Raw genomic sequence first — 25,327 nt, 5'->3', positions numbered from 1 at the left:
AACTTATAAACTCCTTCCCTCCTAATCAATAGTTTCAGCAATATCTCAATAAGACTTTATAGAAACGTCTTATAAAATGATTGTTTTAGTAAAACAAATCCCAATTCATGTGCAAAATTATGGAATATGAGGGGATCTGTGGCTTAGGTCTTCCCTGTATTTTCCAGAGTGCCATAACAATCATCAAAAGTAGCCTATTGTTTTTAATCAGATTTTTTTTTCCCTTTCCTTCTTTTATATTATTATTATTATTATTATTATTATTATTATTATTATTATTAGCAATGCTTTGTATTATTCAATATTGTAAGCTACATTAAAAATGAAAGTCTTGCAATTTTCATACTGACCTTTTTTAGACTTTAAATAGGACGTTTCATCAGTTTGAGCATGATAACCTGGCCACATGATGGAATAGTGGTTCTCGAGCTGCGTAAAAGGCAGTTTTTATGTGTTACACTTTACAAATATGTTTGAAGATATTTAGCCTTCTTACTTGGCCCTTACAATCCAGAGAGAAGTGCACGAAGCATCCATTGAGCACTATGCTGCAACCGGTGTACAGAGATCAAGGGAGTTAAGACATTTTTGCATACCCTGTTAGTGAATTCTTAAGAGTGGATCCTACTTGCAGGATTCTCATCTTTTGGCCAGACTACAAAGTAGTCCTGCATTACCTAGGGAAGCAATTGATTTGAATGAGTGCTATGTAATGCTAGAATTTAACGTCAGCAGGATTTCCTTCCCAAATTAGTTATATGTACATGCAGCTATTGGAAAGACAAGTCCAATTACGGTATACCTTTAGCTACACAATCTGTTCCTCCGTTACTGAGAAACCAGAATTTAAATCGATGTGCAAATGAGGCTTAAGTGCTTTCTACAGGATGAAGCACTTCCCAAGCCTGTGTCACTCCAGCTCTATTCCCCACCCAGTGCTACTGCCTTTTTCTTTACCGACAACCTCTGTGCAATGTGACTTCAAGCAACAGAGCCGTCTGTCAAGCAGGGGAAGGCAGTGCTGGGCGGGGAATGGAGCTGGGGAGACAAGATGCTTGGGAAGTGCTTCCATGTGTCCGAAGCACTTCAGACTCATTTGCATATCGTTTTTAAATGCAAATTTCTCAGTACCAGAGGAGCAGATTCTCCAGCTAAAGGTATGCCTGGACTTATGCTAACATTACCAAAGTGCATATAAATAGTTTGGAGACCAAATCCTGCTGACCACCCTGTGGTGGCACTGCAGGAAAATTAACACTACTAGATTACCCCCCAAAATGACTGCTGGTCACTATGTAAGCAGCTTGTTGTCATCTCGCCTTACCAATAGGTAGCAGTTGTGCCTTTTCTTTGTCTTGCACTAGTGTAAGTGAGCACATAAATATCGGGCGGCTATGTAGATACTGTGCCCACGTGCACACAATCTATGCTCGTCTGACACTAGACGTCTTATTGAAGTGTATAAGTGCCGCGGATCTGCAAACAGTCTCATGTGGACATTGGTGTGGTCCTGGCGCATTGTCCCAGGATCTCTGGGCCTGCAGTGTATTCTTGCTATGTACCCTTGTGTTATGTGGTGTTAATAACTTGTCTGCACAACTTCCCCTGACAGCTGAATGCCATGGCAAACAGGGCTGCAGGGAAGGGCTATGAAAATGAAGACAACTACCCCAACATCCACTTTCAGTTTATTGGCATTGAGAACATCCATGTAATGCGAGCAAGTCTGCAGAAGCTATTGGAAGGTATGCACGTTGCCTGAAAACCTCTGCATGTTCACCAATGATTTCATGTCTACAGGAAAAGGTCTTTGGCCATACAAATACATTTATACAAATCTACAATTGGTCTAAACATTATTTTGTAATTTGTTGAAAATGCAAAATTAAGGAAAAAGCATTAAATGTGCAAATGGCCACGTTTCACCTGCATCAGCACAAACTGGAAAGCCATAGTGTTGTATTACTGTCTGTGGAATGTAGCCTTGTCCCAACATGAAGACACCTGCCACCCCTCCCCCATGGCCCTATGGACAAGGTCTTATTGATATTTATTATAATGTAGATTTTTATTTTATTTTTTTTTTGGTAACCCATTAATCATACACCTTTCATACATACAGCCTGCAGCTGCATGTATTTCTCTCCCATGAGTACAAAGGATTGGGCATGTTCAAAACCAGGAAAGGTCCCTCTCGAAATGGAGCTGCACGGCTCTGTACACTGCGTAGTGACTGCTGCTGGGTCGTGCAGATCAGCTCCTATTCTCTTCAATAGGAGCTGAGCTTCAGACTCTGGCATCAGATGCTACAGTGTACGGAGCCGTGCCGCTCAGCTCCATAAGCTGTTTCCATCGGACTGCCGACAAAGGTGATAACAGCTGATCGGTGGGGGACGATTAAAGCAATGGACATCCCCTTTAAGATGCTGGATCATATATTTAGATTCAATTCCCCATTCGCTGCACCCTGAAAAGTGTAAATCACCTTAGTGTGAACACAAGCAGATGTAAGACTCCTGCCCTCATACGGAAGGATGCTGGTGCTGGGGTTATAATGTGTCGGTCCTTATTCGGCCATTATTAGGATTCTATCCCTGACTACTGCAGATATCCTGAGGACTGCCGTACTGTCACCTATGGAAGTTACTGGTAGCTTCCTGCTGTAGATCGTTCATTGAGGGGTCTGCTGCACAGGAGTCTAATGCTGTCACACTTTTAATAACCACTTGGGATAAATCACCCTTGCAATGAACAGTGACCCCCATTGCTCGTATAGAAGTGTCAGAGCTCTGGTGGTTTCTATCTGTGGCACAATATTCTCATAGTGCGGCTTGATGAGCCCACGTATTACTGCCTGAACTTTGCTACTTCCCTTTAACCCTTCTACAACTGTGCTAACTAGGCGAGAAAGTATGGGATTATAATGTCCTGATGCGCCAAAATTCCAGACACCTTGTCTATGTATTTAATCTATCAGGCATGGAAATTAGTGATCATTAGTCAAGTGGGCTAAATATGGATATTGATTTATTTTGTCCTTCCTCTTCTTTACTCACCTGCAGTCTGAAAAATGGATAAATGCAAGAGTTCAAGAGGAAGATCAGTCTATGACTTATTGCTTAATTATTATACAGCTGTATTGTATACCAATAATGAGACTTGCTTATTGGCTGGTGGGCTACTTACGTGGTATGTTACCTAAGTGGCCAGTCGTCCTGGATATCAAATGCAATGTTGATGTATAAATTGTTGGGTATGTTCTTAGTGTGTGTTTGTGGGTTTGACTTTTGCATGATATGTTTGTTTTCTTGTATATCTTTCTCATATCCTTTATATGAACATGTGTTGTCTGGGGGAGAGTGCAGGCCCCTCTCTCCAAATTACGCTGCTATCATTCTGGGTTTGCAGTGTTTGTTATACACTTTGTTCACAATTAGTAGGCAATCTGTATTTTTGATGATTAATTTGTATTATTGAACAACTTCAGTGCTGTCACTCCAAAAGGTTAGACCTGAATATTTAAGAAAGTTAAGTGAGCTTTTGTCTTTCTTAGGAGAATATCTATGTATAGAATTATTGGCAACTATTAGGCCTCATTCAGACGTCAGATGTTCTCGTAAGAGTGCTATCCTTGGTTTTCAGGGATGGAACTCTTACCTGTCATGGTCTTTAGGGCCATTCACATGTTCGGCATTTTTCCAGTCTTTGGAAAATCATGGGGACATGTCCCATTATTTATTTTTTTTTTTTTAACTCAAATAAATTTTTATTTAGGATCACATTGCAATTAACTTGTCACATTCTTATATTTCAATACAAAGTTTTCACCCCAAAGAGACACCCCCTCCCCCCCCATTCCCACCTTAATCCACCCCCTCCCAAACAGACAGCCCACCTCTTTTAATAACCTAACCATCAGGATTATAGAGTTAAGGTACCGTCACACTAAACGATATCGCTAGCGATCCGTGACGTTGCAGCGTCCTCGCTAAGCGATATCGTTTAGTTTGACACGCAGCAGCGATCAGGATCCTGCTGTGATGTCGCTGGTCGCTGAATAAAGTCCAGAACTTTATTTGGTCGTCCGATCGCCGTGTATCGTTGTGTTTGACACCAAAAGCAACGATACCAGCGATGTTTTACACTGGTAACCAGGGTAAACATCGGGTTACCAAGCGCAGGGCCGCGCTTAGTAACCCGATGTTTACCCTGGTTACCAGCGTAAAAGTAAAAAAAACAAACAGTACATACTCACCCAGCGTCATACCTCCCCCAGCGTCTGCTTCCTGACACTAACTGAGCGCCGGCCCTAAAGTGAAAGTGAAAGCCGCTGTGCTGTTAAGGCCGGAGCTCAGTCAGTGTCAGGAAGCAGAAGCTGGGGGACGCTGGGTGAGTATGTACTGTTTGTTTTTTTTACTTTTACGCTGGTAACCAGGGTAAACATCGGGTTACTAAGCGCGGCCCTGCGCTTAGCAACCCGATGTTTACCCTGGTTACCCGGGGACCTCGGCATCTTTGGTCGCTGGAGAGCGGTCTGTATGACAGCTCTCCAGCGATCAAACAGCGACGCTGCAGCGATCGGCATCGAGGAATTCCCTTCTTGTAGGCGGCTCATCCCTAATCCAATTTTGCGCTATCACCTCTCGAGCCATATACAGTAATCTGGCAATAGCTGTCTTCAGGTTGTTATCCACTCCAATCTCATCCACGCATCCCAACAAGCACACTATCGGGTCTCTTGGCACAGTGCATTTGTACGCACCTTCCACTCGACTCAAAACCACCAACCGAAAAGCAGCCAGTCTCAGACACGTCCACATCATATGAAATATATCAGCACCTGCGGACTTTCACTTCGGGCACTCACCAGCACGCAGACCTGCCTTGAACAATATTTCCAGAGATTTATAGACTGTGTATCACATAGAGTTGTGAAAGCCTATATGGTTCGCTCAGCGATAGCCTTGGTACCCATTCCAGCGGACATGTCCCATTATTATCCCGATCATCTTTTCATAATCGGTAATGCAAGTCTGAGACGGGGGGGGAAAAAAAAAAAAAAAAAGACTGCAGTCAGATGCCATTCGAGCGCTGTTCCATTTTCCCAGGCTGCGACATTGGAGAAAGTGGAGAAGCTTTGTTTTTGGAAACAAAAAGTCATAAACTCCATTCATAGTCTGTCAGTTTCTTAATCTGTTCACAATCTGCGTTTTGGGCAGCACCAGGCTCAGCCTCCCAGAGACTGTTCAGAGAGATGGACTGTTTTCCTTCACTGTGAATGTCCTACCCATTTATAGAGGGCCAACACATTTTCAAGAGGGTTTAGGACCGGTCAGAATGGGGGTTATGCCATTATTCTTTCATCTTCACTGGCCGCCAAGCAGTGGAGACTTTGATGGAGCCCTGTCCTGCACAGATATCATGGCTTTCTTGAAAGATGCAGACATTTTCCTGTACCACTGCTTGTGGAAAGTGTCTTATAAAAACTGTCAGTAGGTTTGGGAGTTGATTTTGAGTCCATCTACAACCTGAAAAGCTCATCTTTAATAATACCTGCCCATAGCTGTATCCCACCCCCCACCTTGCTGGTGTCTGAGTTGAAGTGGAGGTCTGTGCCCATTACTGATCAGCCATGGCCCATCCGCTGGTCTGTCAAGACTCCCACTCAAATCCTCAATCCATAAAACCTTTGAACACTCTGTCTGTCTGCAGATATTTTTTGGCCCAGTCTTGACATTTCAACCTCGGTGTTTCGTTCAGTGGTGGTGGGATTTGAGCCTTCCTTACTTCGGCCATGTCTCTGAGCACCTTGTTCTTCTGGTCACTCCAGGGAAGTTGCAGTTCTGGAATATCTAGAAAACTAAATGGACTGGCTCCACCTAAATTGTGGATGCCCACAAACACTGCAAAGTGGCATGGGTCTTGGTGGAATGCTCCAACTCTAAATGCCTACACAGGGTGAGGACCGGTAGGGTAAAGATGAAACGCACCACCGCCTAAAGTAGTGCAAGGACGTATTATGTCATGTAAGTGCAGAGAATGATATGCATGTCTGAGCGGAGTGCACAGTAGAGGTTCTGGAGATTCCATCAAAGCAGTATAATATGTAGAGAAATACTCTTACTACTAATTACTAATGTGCACTGAGATGAGGATTGGAACAAATAAAACACCTTTTTCCTTGGTTGTGAAATATGACCGCACTGAAGGATAATGGCTTCCTTGTCGCTTCATGATTGATTCTTCTCAAATCCTTGACAATTACTGTGCGTCTTTTTTTTTTTTTTTTTTTTTTCTCAACACGTTTTTTCGTGACCCTGTTGACTATTTGCAACAAAACGTTTGGTTCTTTGATCCCCCATTATCTTAGCAGTTTCAGAGCGCTGCATCCCTCTTCTATGACTTGTAAGAATTTTTGACTTTTAATTTTTGACTTTTCGGAGTCCAGTAAAGCTCGTTTTAGACCCATTTTGGCTGAGTAAAACAAACTGCCTAATAATTCTGCACACCTTTTATAAAGGGTGTTGTATCCTTAGGCCTCACCCTCCTCATTACATAAATACATATGAGCTGATCTTCTTCATCCAATATATTCAGGTTTATACAGCTTGGAGACGGAAAATCTGCATAAAAGTGAAGATACGGTAAAAATGCTCATTTGCCTGATGATTCTGCACACAGGGAATATCCCCAGCATGTGGATACATACACATACAGTCACTAGACAAAAGTCAAGAGTACAGTCTATTTTTGGTTTCTGTTTGGCCGGTAAACATTGGGGTCTCTCTATTTTTGGTATATGGAATAGTAAAGCGGGCTCCTCTACTCCATATAGTTGCAGTAAAATCTGTGAACCACAAGTATTTTTTTTGTTTTTTTTTAACAAGGAAAAGTCATTAGTGGCATCTGCAAACTCGAACATTTCGATTTCTTGAGTGATTGCTTTGTGCTACCACTGGGATATGTTCACATTGTCTTTTTTTTCCACCATCATTCTCTGTGCAAAACGTGCCAGAAAAAATGCTGAGAAAACACTCAAAAGGATGGAACAATTCTATGTAAAAGCTTTTCATATGTTTATGTTCAGGCTTTTAAACATCTCTTAAGCACTTCAGGCTTTGAAACTCAAAGGCGTAAAAGCCTTGAAAAGTCGTAAGTTTTGCGCAAATGTTTTTTCTTGTTTGTTTGTGAGTACGTGGCATGTCTGCCCATCAAATTCAAAGACATTTTCGGTACATTGTGCACATTTTTCCCCCACTGGTGCAGCGATGGTGGCACAGAAAAATGCTGCTGTATGAATATTCCCTAACCATGATGCAGAGTTCAGGGGACCCTGGTTACTTTAATTCGCGCTTTGGTAAAATATCTGCAAAACACGATTTCTAGAAAGGTAGACCTAGCCACCAAGAATTTAAGAAAGCGAAGTTACACACAGAAGTTAGATATATATTTTGATCTCCTCTCTATGGAGAAGTATGTTAACTGTAGTTTGTTTTTAATCCTTTAGCTTGTGAACTGAGGAATCCGACCATGAGCAGTTTCCTTACAATCTTGGAAAACTCCGGTTGGCTGCGGCACATAAAAGCAGTATTGGACGCTGCCGTTTTTCTAGCAAAGGTATACGATGTGCTTTTCTTTTGTCATGTGTTACCTTCATGTTAAATTATATAAGTGGTGTGAACGTTAGAACTAATAATATACTGACGGTCGCTCTCATATTACATAAAAATATAATTCAAAATAAAAAATAATCAGTTCTTCACCTTTTCCAGTTCCGTAATATTCTCACTTGGCTTTTAGAAAAACGAATGATCAGAATGTGGTTGCTATGGGAACACCACTGTTCTGTGATTAGTTCTCGGTTTCGCCGTTGTCCCCTTGTGTGACTGATTTAATTTGACACACTATTGATTTACCTATAATGTTGCTATTCTGTCACTGTGGTTCCCCATCTCCCAGTTCGAGAGAAACCTGGAATGGTTTCTATCTTTTTATAGTAATATCAGAGACTCGCACTGTTGTATCCATGTAACAACAGCCAGTAATAATGGTCTGCTGGTAAAGACGGCGTTGCTGACGGCCTCATCGACCTGCTTTCTTCTCAGCTAATGGTTTCCTTCATGATGAAAATTGGAGCCGCAGTGATGGAGGATTATTAAAAAGTGGCAATGCTGGAAGTGGCTATATCCAGCTGTAATAAAGGTGAAATAAGGGCCGATCTGGACCTTAAAACCTAGCAGATGAGCCTGAGAATGTAGAGATTAAATTAAAGGGGTATTTTACTCCGAGAAAGGGGTGGCATATTACTAGGATATCCTGGGTGGTCTCTCCTCTGGGACTCTATAAATAAAGGATGATACGCAGAGTGATAATGAATGAAGGGACCACCTCATAAACTCCAGTTTTCCCCATGTACTTGAATGGAGCTGAGCTGGAGTGCGTAACCTGGTAATGTGCCATAACTTGCTGAGACTTTCATCTTTTCTATCTTGTTCCTGACAGGCGGTTAAAGATGATAATACCAGCATCCTGGTTCACTGCTCAGATGGTTGGGATCGCACAGCACAAGTCTGTTCTTTAGCTAGTCTTCTTCTTGAACCATTCTACAGAACCGTTAAAGGATTCCTGGTAAGACCGCTCACTGTTTTACATTTTGCTTTTGCCCAATTTTTCAGTTCCATAACCATGTATTAAGGCACACCTACACTTAGAGGGAATCTGTCATGAGGTTTTGCACCTATTCTGCTAACAGAATAATTTAAAGAGCAAAGATGATGATTACAGTGATGTCGCTTACAGGGCTGCTTGCTTTAGTTTTGATAAAATTCAATTTTCTCAGTAAGAGATTTATCACTAGCAGACTAGTAAACCTGCTGCCAGGTAGTCCTCCATATTCATGAGCTCTTTATAACTCGGCCCCCAAAACTGGCAGATTTCTGCCCATGCACAGTGTACATAGAAAGCTGCCAACCTGTGGTGGGGGGCAGAGTCGTACTGAGCTCAGCATTCAAGGAACTGGTAGATCTGTAGAAGATTAACTCTGCATCAAACGGCCCAGTAGATGACACAATGCTGTAATCCGGGTCTCTGACTATAAATTATCCTGCTCTCAGATGGTGTAGCAAACATCAGGTAACTGACTTCCTTGATGGCCAGCCTCACATAGGAGACACTGAGACTGCTTTGTATACGTCACATAGGAAACACTGCTGTATACGCATCATGTAGGAGCCATGAGAATGCTCTATACATCATCGGATACACTGAGAGACTCTCCTAGATGTCGGAGAAGCAAAGCTATAGACAAGCAATGTGAGCGGGGCAGGATGGCGGAGCTCCTTAAAACACACACACTTGGGTTGGCACTGGTCAGTGTTGGATTTAATCCAGTCTTCGGCAATGTCCAGAACACTGCTTGCGTGCTCGCAATTCTCTCCATAAAAATTAAAGGGCTGGCAGCTGGAACAACTCGGCCAGTTGCTCATTATGCATTTAAATACTGCATCTCACTGGAAATCTTTTTGGTCACATTAATAGTCATCCTGAGCCTCGTGGCCTGTGGGTTGGACACCCTTGATGTAATATGTAAGGCGGGCTCACAATTCATCCCTGACAGTTGACAAGGATTGAGCAGCTTGAAAGGAAATGCCTAATTCTTTTGTTCATAGAGATATGTCCCCACCCATACTTTATTTTTATTTATTTATTTTTTGCTCCAAAGTATTTTTAGCGGCCCATTTTAATCCGCAATAGAGATAACAGACTTGAGTCACTTTTGTTGTACAAGATTTTTTTTTTTCTTTCAGTAATTTGCTTTATCAGCTTTTTTGGGGACAAAGAACCAATGAGTGTGTGAAAATGTAAACATTACTATACACATGAGACTTCTCCTGGCAGGCAGTACAAGGACTGTAGTCCTATCCGTACAAGCATTTACTATGCACAAAACGTTCTATAATGGATCAAGTTAGCTGCCAAACAAGACAGATTGGAAATTGTTCTGATAAATTTCAGAAAAGAATAATCGAAAAAATGGATAATTAAGGAAAAATAGTTAATTCATATCATGTCTATGGCCAACCTTAGTCGTATTGTCAAATATTTGTTTTTTGCAAGACATCTTGGCTTATGTTGGTGTGTTTTTTTTGTTTTTTTTTATAATTTATTTAAGGTTTACTCCTATCTTCATACATGAATATTGTTGGATAGTCCTTATAAAAACAAGCACTTTTGCGATTTGCTGCTTATTAAAATTTGCAGCTGTTCTTACGATTATACCACTTTTGTTTGCAGCGCGTTGTCTAGGAGACTGACCACTACTGCTATCTAGCAAACTCCATAGGAGAGGGTTTAGAAGCACTGCGCATGTTCTGCTGGTCTAGCCGCAGTGGTCGGGGTCCCAAGAACCAGAGCTAGAAATAAAAGAAAAGTGCTAATATTAGTGATGAGCGAATATACTCGTTACTCGAGATTTCCCGAGCACGCTCTGGAGTCCTCCGAGTATTTTTTAGTGCTCGCAGATTTAGTTTTTATTGCCGCAGCTGAATGATTTACATCTGTTAGCCAGGATAAGTACATGTGGGGATTGCCTGGTTGCTAGGGAATCCCCACATGTACTTATGCTCGAGTAACGAGTATATTTGCTCATCACTAGTTGATATCTCAAGAACCACTGAAATTGTAAATTAGCAGTAGATTTCAGAAGTGCTTTTCCTATCTAAGAACTTTACCCCATTTAAGTAGGACAATATGCAGATTATTGAAACTATTTACACATTATTTCCATAGGTACTTATTGAAAAGGAATGGATTTGCCTAGGGCACAAGTTTTCTCAAAGGTACCGTATGTATTGATGTATTTAATGTAGACCAGTCAGCATTTCTGACATGCCCGTTGTAGTAAATATTAAAATAACAAATCAGGAGTACTATGCCTTTTCCGTTGCCTTGTTTTGTTACATTGCGACCTGTGTTTCCATTTTTGTAATCCGATTTATGTGTGATGCATCAGCGCTAAATAGGCTAAGTTGGTGAGGTGAGAAAAATATAGGCATAAATTAAATTTAACTGATCAAATAACAAAAAATTGACATTTGCATATGTATTCACCCCGTTTGCGATGAAGCCCCTAAAAATTTCTGGTGCAAGCAATTCTCTTCATAAGTCACATGCTTAGTGACAAGACGTCCCCCAGTGTGCAATCTAAGCGTCACGCGTCTATCAGTATATACACAATCAGTAAATGCATACCTTTTCTGAAAGGCCACAGAGGCTGCAACACGATTAAGCAAGAGGCACCACTAACCAAACAGCACCATGAAGACCAAAGATCTCCAAACAAATCAGAGGCAAAGTTGTTGAGAAGAACAAGTCAGGGTTGGGTTATTTAAAAAAAAATAAAAAAAAAAATCCCAGTCTCTAAACCCCCGGAGCACCATCAAATCCATTATCATCAAATGGAAAGATGGAAAGAACATGGTACCACAACAAACCTGCCTGGGCACGGAGGGCATTAATCAGAGAGGCAGCACAGAGACCAAAGGTAACCCTGAAGGAGCTGCAGAGTTCCCAAGCAGAGACTGGAGTATCTGTCCTTATGACCACAATAAGCCGTACACTCCACAGAGGAGGCCTTTATGGAAGAGTGGGCAGAAAAAGCTTTTACTTACAAAAATTGTAAGGCTCATTTTGAGTTTGCCGAAAGACATGTGGAAAACTCCTCAAATGTATGGAGGCAGGTGCTGTGGTCAGATGAGACCAAAATTAGACTTTCTGGCCACCAACGTAAACTTTGTCTGGCGCCAAACCAACACAGCTCATCACCCTAAGAACATAATTCCTACAGTGAAACATATTGGTGGCAGTACCATGCTGTGGGATTGTTTTTCTGCAGCAGGGACAGGGAAAGTCGAGGGGAAGATGGATGGTGCAAAGTACAGATATTCTTGAGGAAGTCTGTCAGTGATTTGAGACTAGGACAGAGGTTCACCTTAGAAACAAGACAATGGCCCAAAGCATACTGCTAAAGCAACACTCGAGTGGTTTATAGGGAAACGTGTAAATGTTTTTGAGTGGCCTAGTCAAAGCCGAGACCTTAATCCAATGGCGAATGTGTGGTCAGACTTGAAGATCGCTGTTCATCAGAGGAAACCATCTAACGTGAAGGAGCTGGAGCAGTTTTGACTTGAGGAATGGACAAACCTCCCAGTAGCAAGATGTGGAAAGCTCAGAGACTTATCCAAAGTGATTTGCAGCTGTAATTGGCGCCAAAGTGAATAGTTTTCACACTGAAGTTTATTTTGTCCGATTTATTTGCTTGACAATAAAAAGAAAACCAATTATTCACAGTTGTAGGCATGTTCTTTACATGAACTGAGCCCTCAGACATGAAATTCCAGGTCCTTAGGTGGCAAAACAAGAAAAATGCCAAGAGGAGTGGTGAATATTTTCGTAAACCAATGTATTGCCAATATATGCCATCACTTGATTGGTGAGGGTATGTATGCCGCCGTTCATTTTTAGAGTGAATTAAAAGGGGTTGTCCACTTTGCAGGAAGTTGGCCAGCAACTTTGTAATTTTACATCCTCTCAATTTTTAAGAACGGAGGGATTTCTAATTCTATTTTTTTTACTGCTCGTTACCTGGATTATTTGCCACCTCTTCAGTCTTGGCGGTGACTGATCTCCTAGGTAAGGAGTGCAGCGCTCATATGCTCTTTCCCATGGAGCTTGTAAGTCCTAGTTTGAAGCTGGCTGGATCCTTTGCTGCAGAGACAAAGCTTCCTCTTCTTGCAGCATCGGCGTGTGCACAGTTCGGACCAGCGGCACAACTATTGTACTTGAACTGTCAATCAAGCAGGAGTGCGTCAGCCCCTAGCACACAGGAAGCTGGAGAGGGGAGCGATATGGTGCTTAAAACACTTGGTGAAATAACTCTTTAAACTTCACTGTGCTGGAAAAGCAGAACTATCCTCACCGTATGAACTCTAATATCCGTGTCCGTTCTTCGCGAACGTTGGGCAGAGGTGCGATATGCAGGTGGTTCTGCTTTTCACAGCTCAAGCTCCAAGTTTAAAGCATTACTAATTTTTGCGCATTCAGCAGAAGGCCACTTCAAGGCTTCCAGCGTATACACACACACACATGCGTCTCGTCATATGGCAGCCTCACCTGATCTCTCTTTTCTACCGCAGATGCCATCATTTAGAGTTTGATCCCAAAGAAGTGTCTCCCGTGTTCACACAATTCCTGGAGTGCGTGTGGCATCTTATGGAGCAGTTCCCTTGTGCCTTTGAGTTCAGTGAAAAATATCTACTGGAAATTCATGATCATGTTTATTCCTGCCAGTTCGGAAACTTCATTGGAAACTCCCAAAAAGAGCGTGAAGAACTCAAGTCAGTGTCTGACAGAATTTGTTTGTTTCTTATGTGTTTTATGTACTTTGAATACAGTTATTTTCAGTTTGTGCAGACTTATCACATCTGAAGAACTTTCCTGGATAGGAGGCTACCATCTGGTTCTATAGTGCACTTTTTGCTTTAAAAATCAATTTACACGTCCAAATTCAGTTCAGCAGATGATACATTTTATAGACAAAAGGGTCTGGATATACAGTACCTTCCGATCAGTGGATTGATGTCACAATCCACATTGTACAATTCTTGTTTGTCTATGGATTGTACTGAGCAGTTCAATGACTTTACGTGGCGCTGTCATACAATGCTGCCCTAGGTAGAGGCACTGCTGCAGCTGCTCAGTGAGGGGAGGTGGGACTGCTCTGATCGCTGGGGATATCACAGTGTCTGCTCTGACTGCTGGGGAAAACAGGAATGAATGGTGGGTGGAAGATGGGCATTTTCTTGTGTAATATGTCCTTAGTCTCAATTCTGGCTCCTATTTTTAGGATCTGACTACTGTACTGTATTCTGTATTATAGACTGGTTCTAATCAATGGATAAAGTCTATATAATTCAATGTTAAAATGACCTTCAGTTGCTAGTATTGTGCATTTTGTAGCTATCCTATGATAAACTGTTTTCCTCAATCCTAAATTTTTTTTTTTTTTTTCCTCAACAGAATTTTTGAAAATACGCATTCCTTGTGGCCATTTCTTCTAAAAAGGAAGCAAGAGTTTATGAACCCCTTGTATATATCAAATGCGTATAAAACCCTCCAGCCAAATACCTACCCGTTCTGCTTTAAGTGAGTAAAAATAACATGGTCACTCCTGATGCTTGCCGCTCTCAGCAGCTCTTTACAGCTGTGGAGCGTTATTATTTTTACACTATTTGTGCAGCAGTCATGGTTTGCAGCTTTCTTCCAAACGTTCTTTTGAGCAAATAAACAATTGTGGTCAGCGAACATTTCTGTGGCAGACGTGCATGTAATAGATGGAGGACATTGCTGGAGATGTTCTTGAATGGTAGAAGACAATTTTCCCATAACAGTGATGACAACTAGTTGTACTTTTTCTAAAGCCATTTTCCCTTAAACAGAATCTGTCAGTAAGATTTTCTGCCTCATCTGAGCGCAGCATAATGTAGTCACAGAGAAGCTGATTCCTCTGATGTATCACTTAGTTTACTGGGTGCAGCTGTTCTGATATAATCAGAGCTTTACGATTTGGTATGAAGCAGAGCTGAGAAAGCTAACCCCGTCCACACCAGGCTCTCTGTGTGCAAAGTCCATAGACAGTGAGGTGCTCAGCACAGGAGGGAGCGTGTCAGGCTAGGATGCCCTCCGCTGCTGTGTCCCAGCAATGATAAGCTCCTGGTGCTAAAACAATCATTGTAAGCAAACAAAACCACAGAGCTTGATAACAGAGGCATCACTGGAATCTGTGTTTTAACCCATACATCATGATTTCTTCACATTACATAGCAATAACCTGCTGACAGGTTCACATTAATGCATGACTATTCAGCTTCTCCTCTCTGCCCTGCTCTGGCTAGAGTGTATGGTGGCCATGATGGATTGTTATGGCTAGTGACTACAAAGCCTAACAAGTCATCACATGATTTACTAATAAGCCTTTTAGCTTAAGAAATAAAGTGACCGTAACACAAAATCTGTGAGGATAGTTTCCCACTCGCACCGCTGGCCTAACATGGAGATGGCAATCTCTTATGTGGCCTCCATGGACTTAATCCCATGCTTCCTACACCAAGCGGCCGATCCCTTCTCTCCTGCCGTCCAGTGATTTGAAGACGAGACGGTACAGTATTGTCTTCAGCGTACAATTCTTTCTTTATGTATTTTCAGATTCTGGTGTGGAATGTATAACCGATTTGACAAGGGCATGCACCCGCGGCAATCTGTCCTGGATTACCTGCTTGAATGTATGAACAGGAAGGCAACTTTGAAAGCTGATAAAACTGACATGGAGGATGTAAGTGAAATGTTTGACTTAACCAGTTCAGGACCTGGGCCTTTTCTCCCCCCCCCCCCCTTCCTCGCCAAACAAATTGTGGGGTTTTATCATACTTGCATCTTTGCATGGAGCTAAAAATATTTTCTTCTTCTTCACATATTCTTATTTTTTTACTCCTAGGGGAAAAACACAACAGTAACATTGTCTATTTTTCCAAGTCTTGTTGTTTTTTTTTGTTATTCTATACATCCTGCCCCCCATAAGGTATTAAGTGTGATCAGTGAGGCAGAGGTGGTTGTAAACCATGTCTGCCTTCTCTATGGGGAGTTGGGCAGCTCCTTGCACCCACAGCTGCACCACCTCATACAAGCAGGTTCTTCTACATTCTACAGAGATGTTTTATAAGGACAGTGCAAAGAGCGGACCGCCCAGAGATTTACAGTGTCTACACACTTTGGGTTTTGGTGCAGAAAAATCTGCTGCAAATATTCAGAGTGTTGGAAGAAAAAAACGCTAAGTAAAATGCTCTTTATTTTTACTTTGTTTTCCAATTCATTTAAATAGGTGAAAAATGCTGCATAAACACTAAAAAATTGACATGCTGCAGATTTATAAAAAAAAAAAAACTTTGAAGGTTCAAATCTGCAAAGAAAAAAATAATTACTAGGAGCATGAGATGTAAGAAATCTCGCTCACATTGCTGGTTTTGTAAAATCTATGCAGTGATTTATTTATTTTTTTTAAACACACTCTGAAAAGTAAAGCATGTAAACAAGCCTTTTTGGCGGTCCAGAACTGGATAAGGCCGCCTATAAACATTAGACAGCAGTTGGACAAACAATTGTATAGCCGACAGCTTTGTCGACCAACTCCCCCATATACCGGCTCGGCCACGCACTCCTGTGAGACCAACTCCCCCATATACCGGCTCGGCTGCACACTCCCATGAGACCAAGTCCCCCATGTACCGGCTTGGCCGTGCACTCCTGTGAGACCAACTCCCCCATATACTGGCTCGGCTGCACACTCCCATGAGACCAAGTCCCCCATGTACCGGCTCGGCCGTGCACTCCTGTGAGACCAACTCCCCCGTATACCGGCTCGGCTGTACACTCCTGTGAGACCAACTCCCCGATATACCGGCTCGGCTGCACACTCCCATGAGACCAAGTCCCCCATGTACCGGCTCGGCCGTGCACTCCTGTGAGACCAACTCCCCCGTATACCGGCTCGGCTGTGCACTCCTGTGAGACCAACTCCCCCGTATACCGGCTCGGCTGTGCACTCCTGTGTGACCAACTCCCCCATACACCGGCTCGGCCGCGCACTCCTGTGAGACCAACTTCCCCATACACCGGCTCGGCCGTGCACTCCTGTGAGACCAACTCCCCCATACACCGGCTCGGCCGTGCACTCCTGTGAGACCAACTCCCCCATACACCGGCTCGGCCGCGCACTCCTGTGCGACCAACTCCCCCATACACCAGCTCTGCCGCGCACTCCTGTGCGACCAACTCCCCCATACACCGGCTCGGCCGCGCACTCCTGTGCGACCAACTCCCCCATACACCGGCTCGGCCGCGCACTCCTGTGCGACCAACTCCCCCATATACCGGCTCTGCCGCGCACTCCTGTGCGACCAACTCCCCCATACACCGGCTCGGCCGCGCACTCCTGTGCGACCAACTCCCCCATACACCGGCTCGGCCGCGCACTCCTGTGCGACCAACTCCCCCATATACCGGCTTGGACGTGCACTCCTGTAAGTGGCAGCAACTGCTCTAGGGATAAGTAAAGGATCGGCAGCTGACATTCAGCAGGCATTGACAAATGTTGGGGAAGGGTTGGCAGGCCCATACACATTACGCTGACTGCCGATCCCTATGAGAACGATGGGTCCAGCTGACTTTAGCCTAATGTGTATGGGGGCCCTTTAGAAGAACTATTTTTTGCTTATTGTATAAGGTAATAGAATTTAACAATTTGTTCTGTTCCAAACCAGAAGCTTCCCAAACCAAACACCCTTCCAGAAGATGCTTGCTCCTTGATTGACTGCTTTGAAGATATTCCAGCAGTGAGAGAACAGTCTGATGATCTGCTTCCAGAAGGTGATAACGAAGAAGTTCCTGCTGATTTTTCCAATAGTTCTGTGGCAAACAACGATCTGTGCTTAAAAAGGGAAATAAATGAGGAAGAGCACGGGCCGAGTATCCAGAACCCCCCTCATACGTATTCCTCTGACAATAAGACGCCAGATACCACTGAATAACTGGAAATGGCAATATCCTTGCACCACAACTACCATTAGGGAGGAGAAGAACAAAATGGATCAGTTTATCACTGTTTAAAGGGAATACAAAATGGTAAAAGCTCAGACACAATGAGCCATTCTGATCATGTAGGTGCCATGGATGTCTGAATCCTGGACAGGCTGTTGGTCTTAGAAATGGTTAACACATCAGCCAAATCCTCATAAGCTTCATTCGCACACTATAATTTGGCTAAAGGTGGCTACATCCTTGGCATCATAGGTAGGTCATTTGGGTATCGGGCAGGATTTGCAGAGCAGTGATGGGGGAATGTCATCTTCCATGGGTTCCCTATAATTCACCTTTTGATCAGCCTTGTTTGTCTCCATTGGTGAGATGGGTCATTAGGTTCTAGGTATAATGGCATAGAGGCACCATAAACTTTATACCGTTGTACTTTCAGTCTGTATATTGAAGCTGATACATTTGCAGTATTTATCCGGGAGTCGGGCAGCAATTGATGCATCAAACAACAATGACGACAAGCTTTTTTTTTTTTTTTTTTTCCATTCATGAAATGTATGATTACCTCTACGCTCATCCATGGACTCGTTTGATTGCACTTTTACCTGGCACCGGTAGGATTTCCTGTTTTTAATCCAAGAGCACTTATTATGGGAATGTAAAGGTCAAAGCGTCTTGATTCATTGTTTGTATAATGTTAAATGCATAAGATTTTTTTAACTTGGGCAATAAAGGACAAATACTGTTAAATTATGCAAAAAGCAAATTTATCAAATGTTTCGCCACCATGACATAATTTTCTTATTTCACTCCAATTTTGTATATTCACTTTGATGTCAGACACTGAGGACCTTCAAAAGGGAAAGACAGATTGTACATTTGGATCTTACTGTTTTCTGGTCTGATGGTCACTGAATTTTTAGCTAACATTTTTTGGGAAAAATTGTTGTGCAAATTCTAGATAATTTGGACCCTTATGTGGGAATGTAGACATGTAAATCTATGTTCTGTGCAGTACATTGCTGTATACTGTGACTCATCATGGTTACCTCTAAGGCTATGTGCACACGCTGCGGATCTGCAGCAGTTTTCCATGAGTTTGCGGTACCATGTAAACCTATGGAAAACAAAATACACAGTACATGCTGCGGAAAAAAACGCAGCGGTTTACACCTGCTCCATAATAGGAATCCGCAGGTGGAATCCGCACAAAAAAAGCGGTTTTCCTGCAGATTTACCAAAATCAGTGTGGAAAAATCTGCTCCCCATTCCGCAGCGTGTGCACATACCTGAACAATGATAATTGTGGATGTGTGTAGAAGGAGGGTTGTCCCCTACACTCCCTGGGGTGTATAATATGCACCTAACAATGATAATTGTGGATGTATGCAGAGGGAGGGTTGTCCCCTGCACACCCCGGGGTGTATAATATGCACACATATAATAGCAGATCTGCTTATAGAAGCTAAGCTGCAACTCATTTGGACACGGTTATGAAATAAATGGAGGGACACTGCTTGTTGCCAGAAGCATCAGTGTTTTATCTCGGTGCTGGTTTTCATGCTTGATTCCACAATGCAGAGATTTTTCCACGGCAGCTAAAGGAAAATCAATCTAGTTGTCCATGTAGACAGTCAGATTTGCCATTGTTGCCCATATGACATAATGTTATACTACTTCAGTATCTATAGTGTTACATACTTATTTTTGTTACGCATTGTAAAGTGAACTAAATGGTTATTAACGTAGATCTAATGCTATAAAATGTGTTTTCTGAATTTTGTTAATTTATTGTCACTAGTTTAATTAAACCAATTTTGTTGCCGCAGTTGCACTGCTTTCTGGTTACTTTACTGACCATGTCAAAGATTAAAGGGAACCTATCGCTTGATTCATGCTGCCCAAACCACGGGCAATGTGAATCCGAGCCTGAACTCACAATTGCAGGCAATGATGTATTTCTTTGAAGAGCTGGCTGGGCACTATAGGAATAGACGGGACTAGTCGGACACCACCGGACGGTTTCTCCCTAGAACCAATTTTAGTTGATTGACAGGTTTCTACTTATGTACACACAGGGGAGAGACATGTCAATCACCTCGAGGTGTATGAGGTGAAGCCACCAAGGGGCTTCATACTCAGAGAAAAACATAACTGACTGCAATAGCACAGCCAGGCTCTGAGCTACGCTTCCCATGGTGTGGGCAGCGCACAGGTGACGGGTTCCCTTTTAAACATGGTATAAAGTAGAAATGCTCCTTTTGTATGCCGTTCTTATCTTCTGAGGAGACTTGTGAGCCTGTCTTAGTATATAGTAATAGTATCAATGAGAATCCCACTGATTGCTAGAATGAGGGTGCTATGGCCACCTTCCGCCATTATCCTTGGAGTACCAACTACGCAGTTAGTGGTGTCTGCTCCATACATGGTTTGCAGGTGGCCAGAAGTAAAGGGCTGATCGGTGAAGGTTTCAGACCCTCTGATGTGATATTGATGGCCTACCCTAAGGACGGGGAATGATGCTTGGAAGATCGGAGAGGATCTGTTCACCTCATGCTATTGGTATTCCCTGACACGGGTCACCGTATAGCTACACAGTGGCAGGTGGCCGGCATGGACTGCAGTGTGACTACGCGGTGTGCTGTGCTTTCATACATAGTAAAAATGTATACTGACACGGGTCACTGCAACAGAGGCCTAAAGTGCATACTTCTGCCCTTATCAGGTGAGCTGGGGCCATGTATATGCATCGGGTATCCCAATGCTCAACTTGTCAGCATGGCGTGACATGAACACATCCTGTGCCCCAAAGGAAAAAGTAGTGATCTGTAGCCTCCGGCTCTGACGCCTGCCGGTAGCGCTTTGCTGCATCCCGCAGACTTTGTTAGGAGCGAAAAGTTACAGGTCATAGAAGTAGAAACAGAGACTTGGATAGTAATATTATAGCGGCCTGTAATAAATGTGCAGCATGCAGCTGTCCCGTAGTGTTTGCTTCTCACACTGTGACGTTGCATGTAACATAAAAGCTGTTTTATATTTCACGGCACTGAATGTCTATGTGCAAAATGTAAACGCAAGCATTCCGAAAGACCTATTCTTGCAGCAGCTTGATAGATCTAGAAATGCTATCGTCGTACAAGCAATATCTTAGTATGGGTTCTCTGGGAGTGAGAAACTGGTGAGTGTTATCTCAGTGGAGAGAGCAAGAACCTCACCGTATGGACGTCTATATGGGGGAGTGCCAGTATAGAGGATACAAGGGAATTGGGGATCACAGAAAACTCTGGTCTTGCCTGGAGAAGGTCTTTCACTATATGGGTTCACGTCCTGATCCATACTGAGCAAAATCATGAATTTTTAATTTATTATTAGGAGACTTTGGTAACACATATGGGGAATATTGAAATAAATGGCACCAATTTCCACTCCCAGAGATGCTTTTTGGCTGATCTAGTCAACGTGGTCTTTGTATTAATCTAGGCAATAATGTATTCTAATGTGTGATGCCCTATAAATGTTATAAAACTGCCGCACTGAACAGGGTGAAAAGTATTTATATCAGTCTTAAAAACAGAGTATTTGAATGAGATTGGAAAAAGTCCTTTTTAACAGAAATAGCGCCAATCTTGGACGTGGGCAGTGTCTGGTATTGCGGCTAAGCTCTGGTTACGTGGCATGTGTGGAGATTAGTGATGAGAGCAAGTGCTACTTACTGGAGCTTGCCATGGATGCTCGGGTGACATGTTCAAGTCCCCATGGCCACATGTTTCAAGGCTGTTAGATAGCCACAACATATGCGGGGATTGCCTGACAAAGAGCCTACAAACATTCGGAGACTCGAACGTGTCCCTCAAGCACCCGCGATACTCCATGCATACCTGAGCACCCTAGGCAAACTCCAGTAACTAGCACTTGCGCTCATCACTAGTGGAAATGCAATGGAAAGCCCCTTGATGAGTGGTGCCGCCCTTGGGATGCTCTTCTCCGATATCTTACAGCTCCTACATGCTTGACAATAATGTTGCACTTGAAATAGTGACTTGCACTGAAATCTCCAAACTACTAGTCTCGCCTAGGTATCTACCCAAGGACAACAGTTACCTGTTGATGTACGCTCCTGGGATATTGATGAGCTACAGCCAATCATCGGCTGTTGATTGCTGTCACTGGTCTGCTGCCGCCCATGTCACGTGCCCCACTGGGAATGGCGGTCACTGGAACAACGCTGGTGCGGGAAGTAAATATCCACTAGTTTGTAATTGGTGTCCCAAAGTGATAAAAGGGGTTGTCTGGTCTAAAACTAAGTGTGTAGTCAATCTATGCTACTGCAGACTTGTGAATTCTCATACTGCGAGCGATGGTCATGTGAGCAAAAGTATACGATAAGCAAACTCCCAGACTAGGCTTGCAAAGGGCGAGGCCAGAAACTATTTAGTCGGATTGTGGCCAGGAGTATACATATCATATATGTGCAGTCAAGGATTCACAAGCAGTTGCATAGTGACTGCAGACTTAGTTTTAGACTGGACTACCCCTTTTAAGCAGGGTTTGTCCAGTGGTGGAGCGTCCCTTTTAATGAGTAGTTCTAGCAATGCATCATATTCTATACAGTGAATTTCAAAAATGTAAATATTCAAGAGTTTTCAAACTAGAGAACTGAATGTTGGGGATCTGTGCTCCCCGCCCAGGTGTGCACTGGTTATAAAGAAAGTGAATGTGTTGTGTTGGTGCATGTGGTGCCGGTCCTCCCAGTAGATTGGGGGTATCAGAATGCTACAACCTGAAGCCCCCCGTAGGTAAACGTTTGCTTTATGCCAACGCTGTAATGTCTTGTACCAAAGTCTGTACTGTATATCATTGCACTGTTCGGATCCACCCTTGCTCACCACTCTTCCAGATTCATTTCATTTGGACATTACTGTTTGTTCTTAACAAAAATAAATTTTCAGCACTTTTTAAACTTGTTGTGATTTTCATTTGGGTTCATTCACTAAATAGTCATCAATATCAGAAGAAAATATTATAAAATGTTGAGTCACAATGTTTGATGGGGGAGAAGTGCACGTAGGTTCTGTCATAAGTGCGGAATGAGCCTGGGCGACACTACAGACCCCTGTGCAGCGTCATCCATGTGTGCGAGGTGGTATCCAGTACAAAACTCAGATCAATGCAAAGTCCTGGTGTCCCCGCCTCATGGGTGAGCATTCTTAGGTGACAACTTCATTCCCCTAAAAAGTAAGGTCCCTCAAAGTCAGACCACCATTGGTCACACATTCATTGCGCATCCCAAGGGTCAGTAAGCATTAGGCCAGGGTCACACTTGCGAGTGTGATGGGAGAAACTCGCATCAATACCCAGCGGCACTCGGACCAAAGTGTGCGGCTGCATGTATTTCTATGTAGCTGAACGCTTCGGTCCCAAGTGCCGGCGACAGTGCCGGGTATTGATGCAAGAGATTCGCACGAGTTTCTCGCAAGTGTGACCCCGGCCTAACTCTTCTAGTATACAGGCAAATAAATACAGCGGCACTCTGAGTCCGCTGAGGTATATGTGAGCATAGAATATATGGATTTCGGACTGTATTACTGCTTTATAGACAATACTTATAACAGTGAGGCATTTAAGGCTGCTTGAGAAAATCATAAAAGCCCATCTGCCCACAACAGTGACCTTTTTATTTTACCCTACTATTCACTATGAGAATTACCTCTTAGGCGAAGGTCTATGGCTGGTTGGCTCCACCATTAACCATCCCAGCATCCACCATACATAAACAGCAGGCTCAGGAGCCAAGCCCGCACTGTACATGTGACCGCGCCAATCTCTGCTGGTAACTTCAGGAGCGCAGTCCCAGGGGTGAGCCTTCCCAGGTGCCGATCAGCCTCCTGTGACAGATTGGGAGGCATGTTCAGCCAATATGGAGGCACTTGCCACAAAACCCATGAGATTTTGCACGTAGACTGTGTAGACAGCAGCCACTTTAGCACTATAGTGGAGCATTCCTCACTAGTCATTTGTCCCATCCTTACAGATTCTTGGTTATGCCAGGTGCTCCATGTAGATATCTGTAATATTTGCCACCTGTTTTACCAGTTATAATGTATAAAAATATTCAAAGCATTTGTATAATGCAGAGAGGTGACAGCTGCAAATAAGTGTCCACAAGCTGAAGCGCTTATTAAACTTGGGTATGTTGACACATGTAATATCCACAATCTCTGGAATATATCTTTATTGCTATTTTATTTATCAGTCTGTTGCAGAGTAAAACAAAACAAACAAACACATGGAAGCTGTTAAAGGGAACCTGATGATTTCAGAAACATTATTTAGCTCACTGTCAACCAATGTCCTGGGAAACGATTACAGTGTAGTGTGCAGTGACTATAACTCCTATCTGCACCGTGCCAATGACCTAAAGCCAGCGGCTGCAGGGAGAACACAACCTCAGTTTCAGTCCATTGCTGCTGCCTCAGTAACGGAGCCAGACATATTACCACTGTATCTGCAGGTACGGTAAATAGTATTTTTTTGGAGGTGGCAGATTTCCTTTAAACGGGTTGTCCAGTATTGTCTTGATGTCTGCAGTCACTTTATGTGCTGCTGAGAATGATGATCTTTTGTGCAGCACAGAAGATCATTTCACCTGACGAGTGATCATCAGCCTGCTTAGACCTTACGATTACTATCAAACCAGCGTTCTTAGGAACAATCATTCACTATAATCATGCAGTGTAAATGTACTCTTTGCCTTTTCATGCTACAAGATAAATTCAATGTTAGTAAATTAGAAGGTCACAAAGCAATACAATATAATCCTGCTCAGGTACAGATTATAGAAAAGGCAACTGCCCTTGGCTAAAGATTGGAGGATTAATTTGGCGGACTCGGGTCTCATCAGCCAGGTGAGTAGTCTCTGGCCACGGAATGTGAGGTTCGCGAATATCTTCTGGGATCCTCAACTCTGCTTTTGGTGAGCGAGGGCTGGCGCAATGTTATATGTGAAGTTGATGCACAGATGATGTCGCACCAGCTCAGCTAATCAAAAGCTGCGCCAAAGAAACTGGAAGATAAGAGATTACGAACTTCACATTCAGTGACCAGAGATGACTGACTTGGCTGATGGGCCCAAGTCTGACAAACTGATCCTCCCATCCCACCTTTTGGCTTCTAATTTCATTGCTCTATGTAAGTTTATACACATGGAAAAAAAAAAACGCATACTCTCCTGGCTCCAGTTTCCTCGCGCTTGGCCTATGTTCTGGTGTACTGAATCTCCGCACCAGCGCAATAAAATGACGTCACCGTGACTGCTGGCTTACACGCTGATTGGTGGAAGATGGAGATACAGTGGCTGAGGATGTAGAAAGTGAGCGACTACGGAGGGCAAGGGCAGCCTTTGGGCCACTGTTTCAGCCCTCCGGCTAGTGCGGACTGCAGACCGGACGTGGCCCGTGGGCAGCAGTTTGCCCAGAACTGGTCAAAACGGTTGCATAACTTGCAATATAATGCTCTCAAAAATATCACATTCATATTTATTTTGACAGACAACACCAAAAGTTTAAAGGGTTTATCTGGGATTATACCCTGCTCAAAAAATAAAGGGAACACTTAAACAACAGAACATAACTCCAAGTAAATCAAACTTCTGTGAAATCAAACTGTCCACTTAGGAAGCAACACT

General features: G+C 43.2%; 1 protein-coding gene across 2 annotated transcripts in view; it reads left to right on the top strand.

Moving 5' to 3' along the window:
• The window catches only part of MTMR8 (myotubularin related protein 8), a 44,857-nt gene extending 22,263 nt beyond the window's left edge, over positions 1 to 22,594 (top strand). Inside the window, exons 7-14 of one of the 2 annotated variants that reach the window (XM_077285070.1) lie at positions 1,613 to 1,745; positions 7,508 to 7,617; positions 8,503 to 8,628; positions 10,789 to 10,838; positions 13,194 to 13,394; positions 14,077 to 14,202; positions 15,262 to 15,388; positions 17,373 to 22,594. In XM_077285070.1, the coding sequence (XP_077141185.1) occupies positions 1,613 to 1,745; positions 7,508 to 7,617; positions 8,503 to 8,628; positions 10,789 to 10,838; positions 13,194 to 13,394; positions 14,077 to 14,202; positions 15,262 to 15,388; positions 17,373 to 17,639 (1,140 nt within the window). In that variant the 3' untranslated portion in view covers positions 17,640 to 22,594. The remainder of the gene's footprint in view (positions 1 to 1,612; positions 1,746 to 7,507; positions 7,618 to 8,502; positions 8,629 to 10,788; positions 10,839 to 13,193; positions 13,395 to 14,076; positions 14,203 to 15,261; positions 15,389 to 17,372) is intronic. The other variant, XM_077285071.1, reaches the window with a different exon arrangement.
• Positions 22,595 to 25,327: the final 2,733 nt, after the last annotated feature.

Source organism: Ranitomeya variabilis, chromosome 2 (assembly GCF_051348905.1).
Source record: "Ranitomeya variabilis isolate aRanVar5 chromosome 2, aRanVar5.hap1, whole genome shotgun sequence".
Taxonomy (NCBI): domain Eukaryota; kingdom Metazoa; phylum Chordata; class Amphibia; order Anura; family Dendrobatidae; genus Ranitomeya; species Ranitomeya variabilis.
Note: the sequence above shows the minus strand (reverse complement) of the source record. Positions and strands in the feature narration are given on the sequence as shown.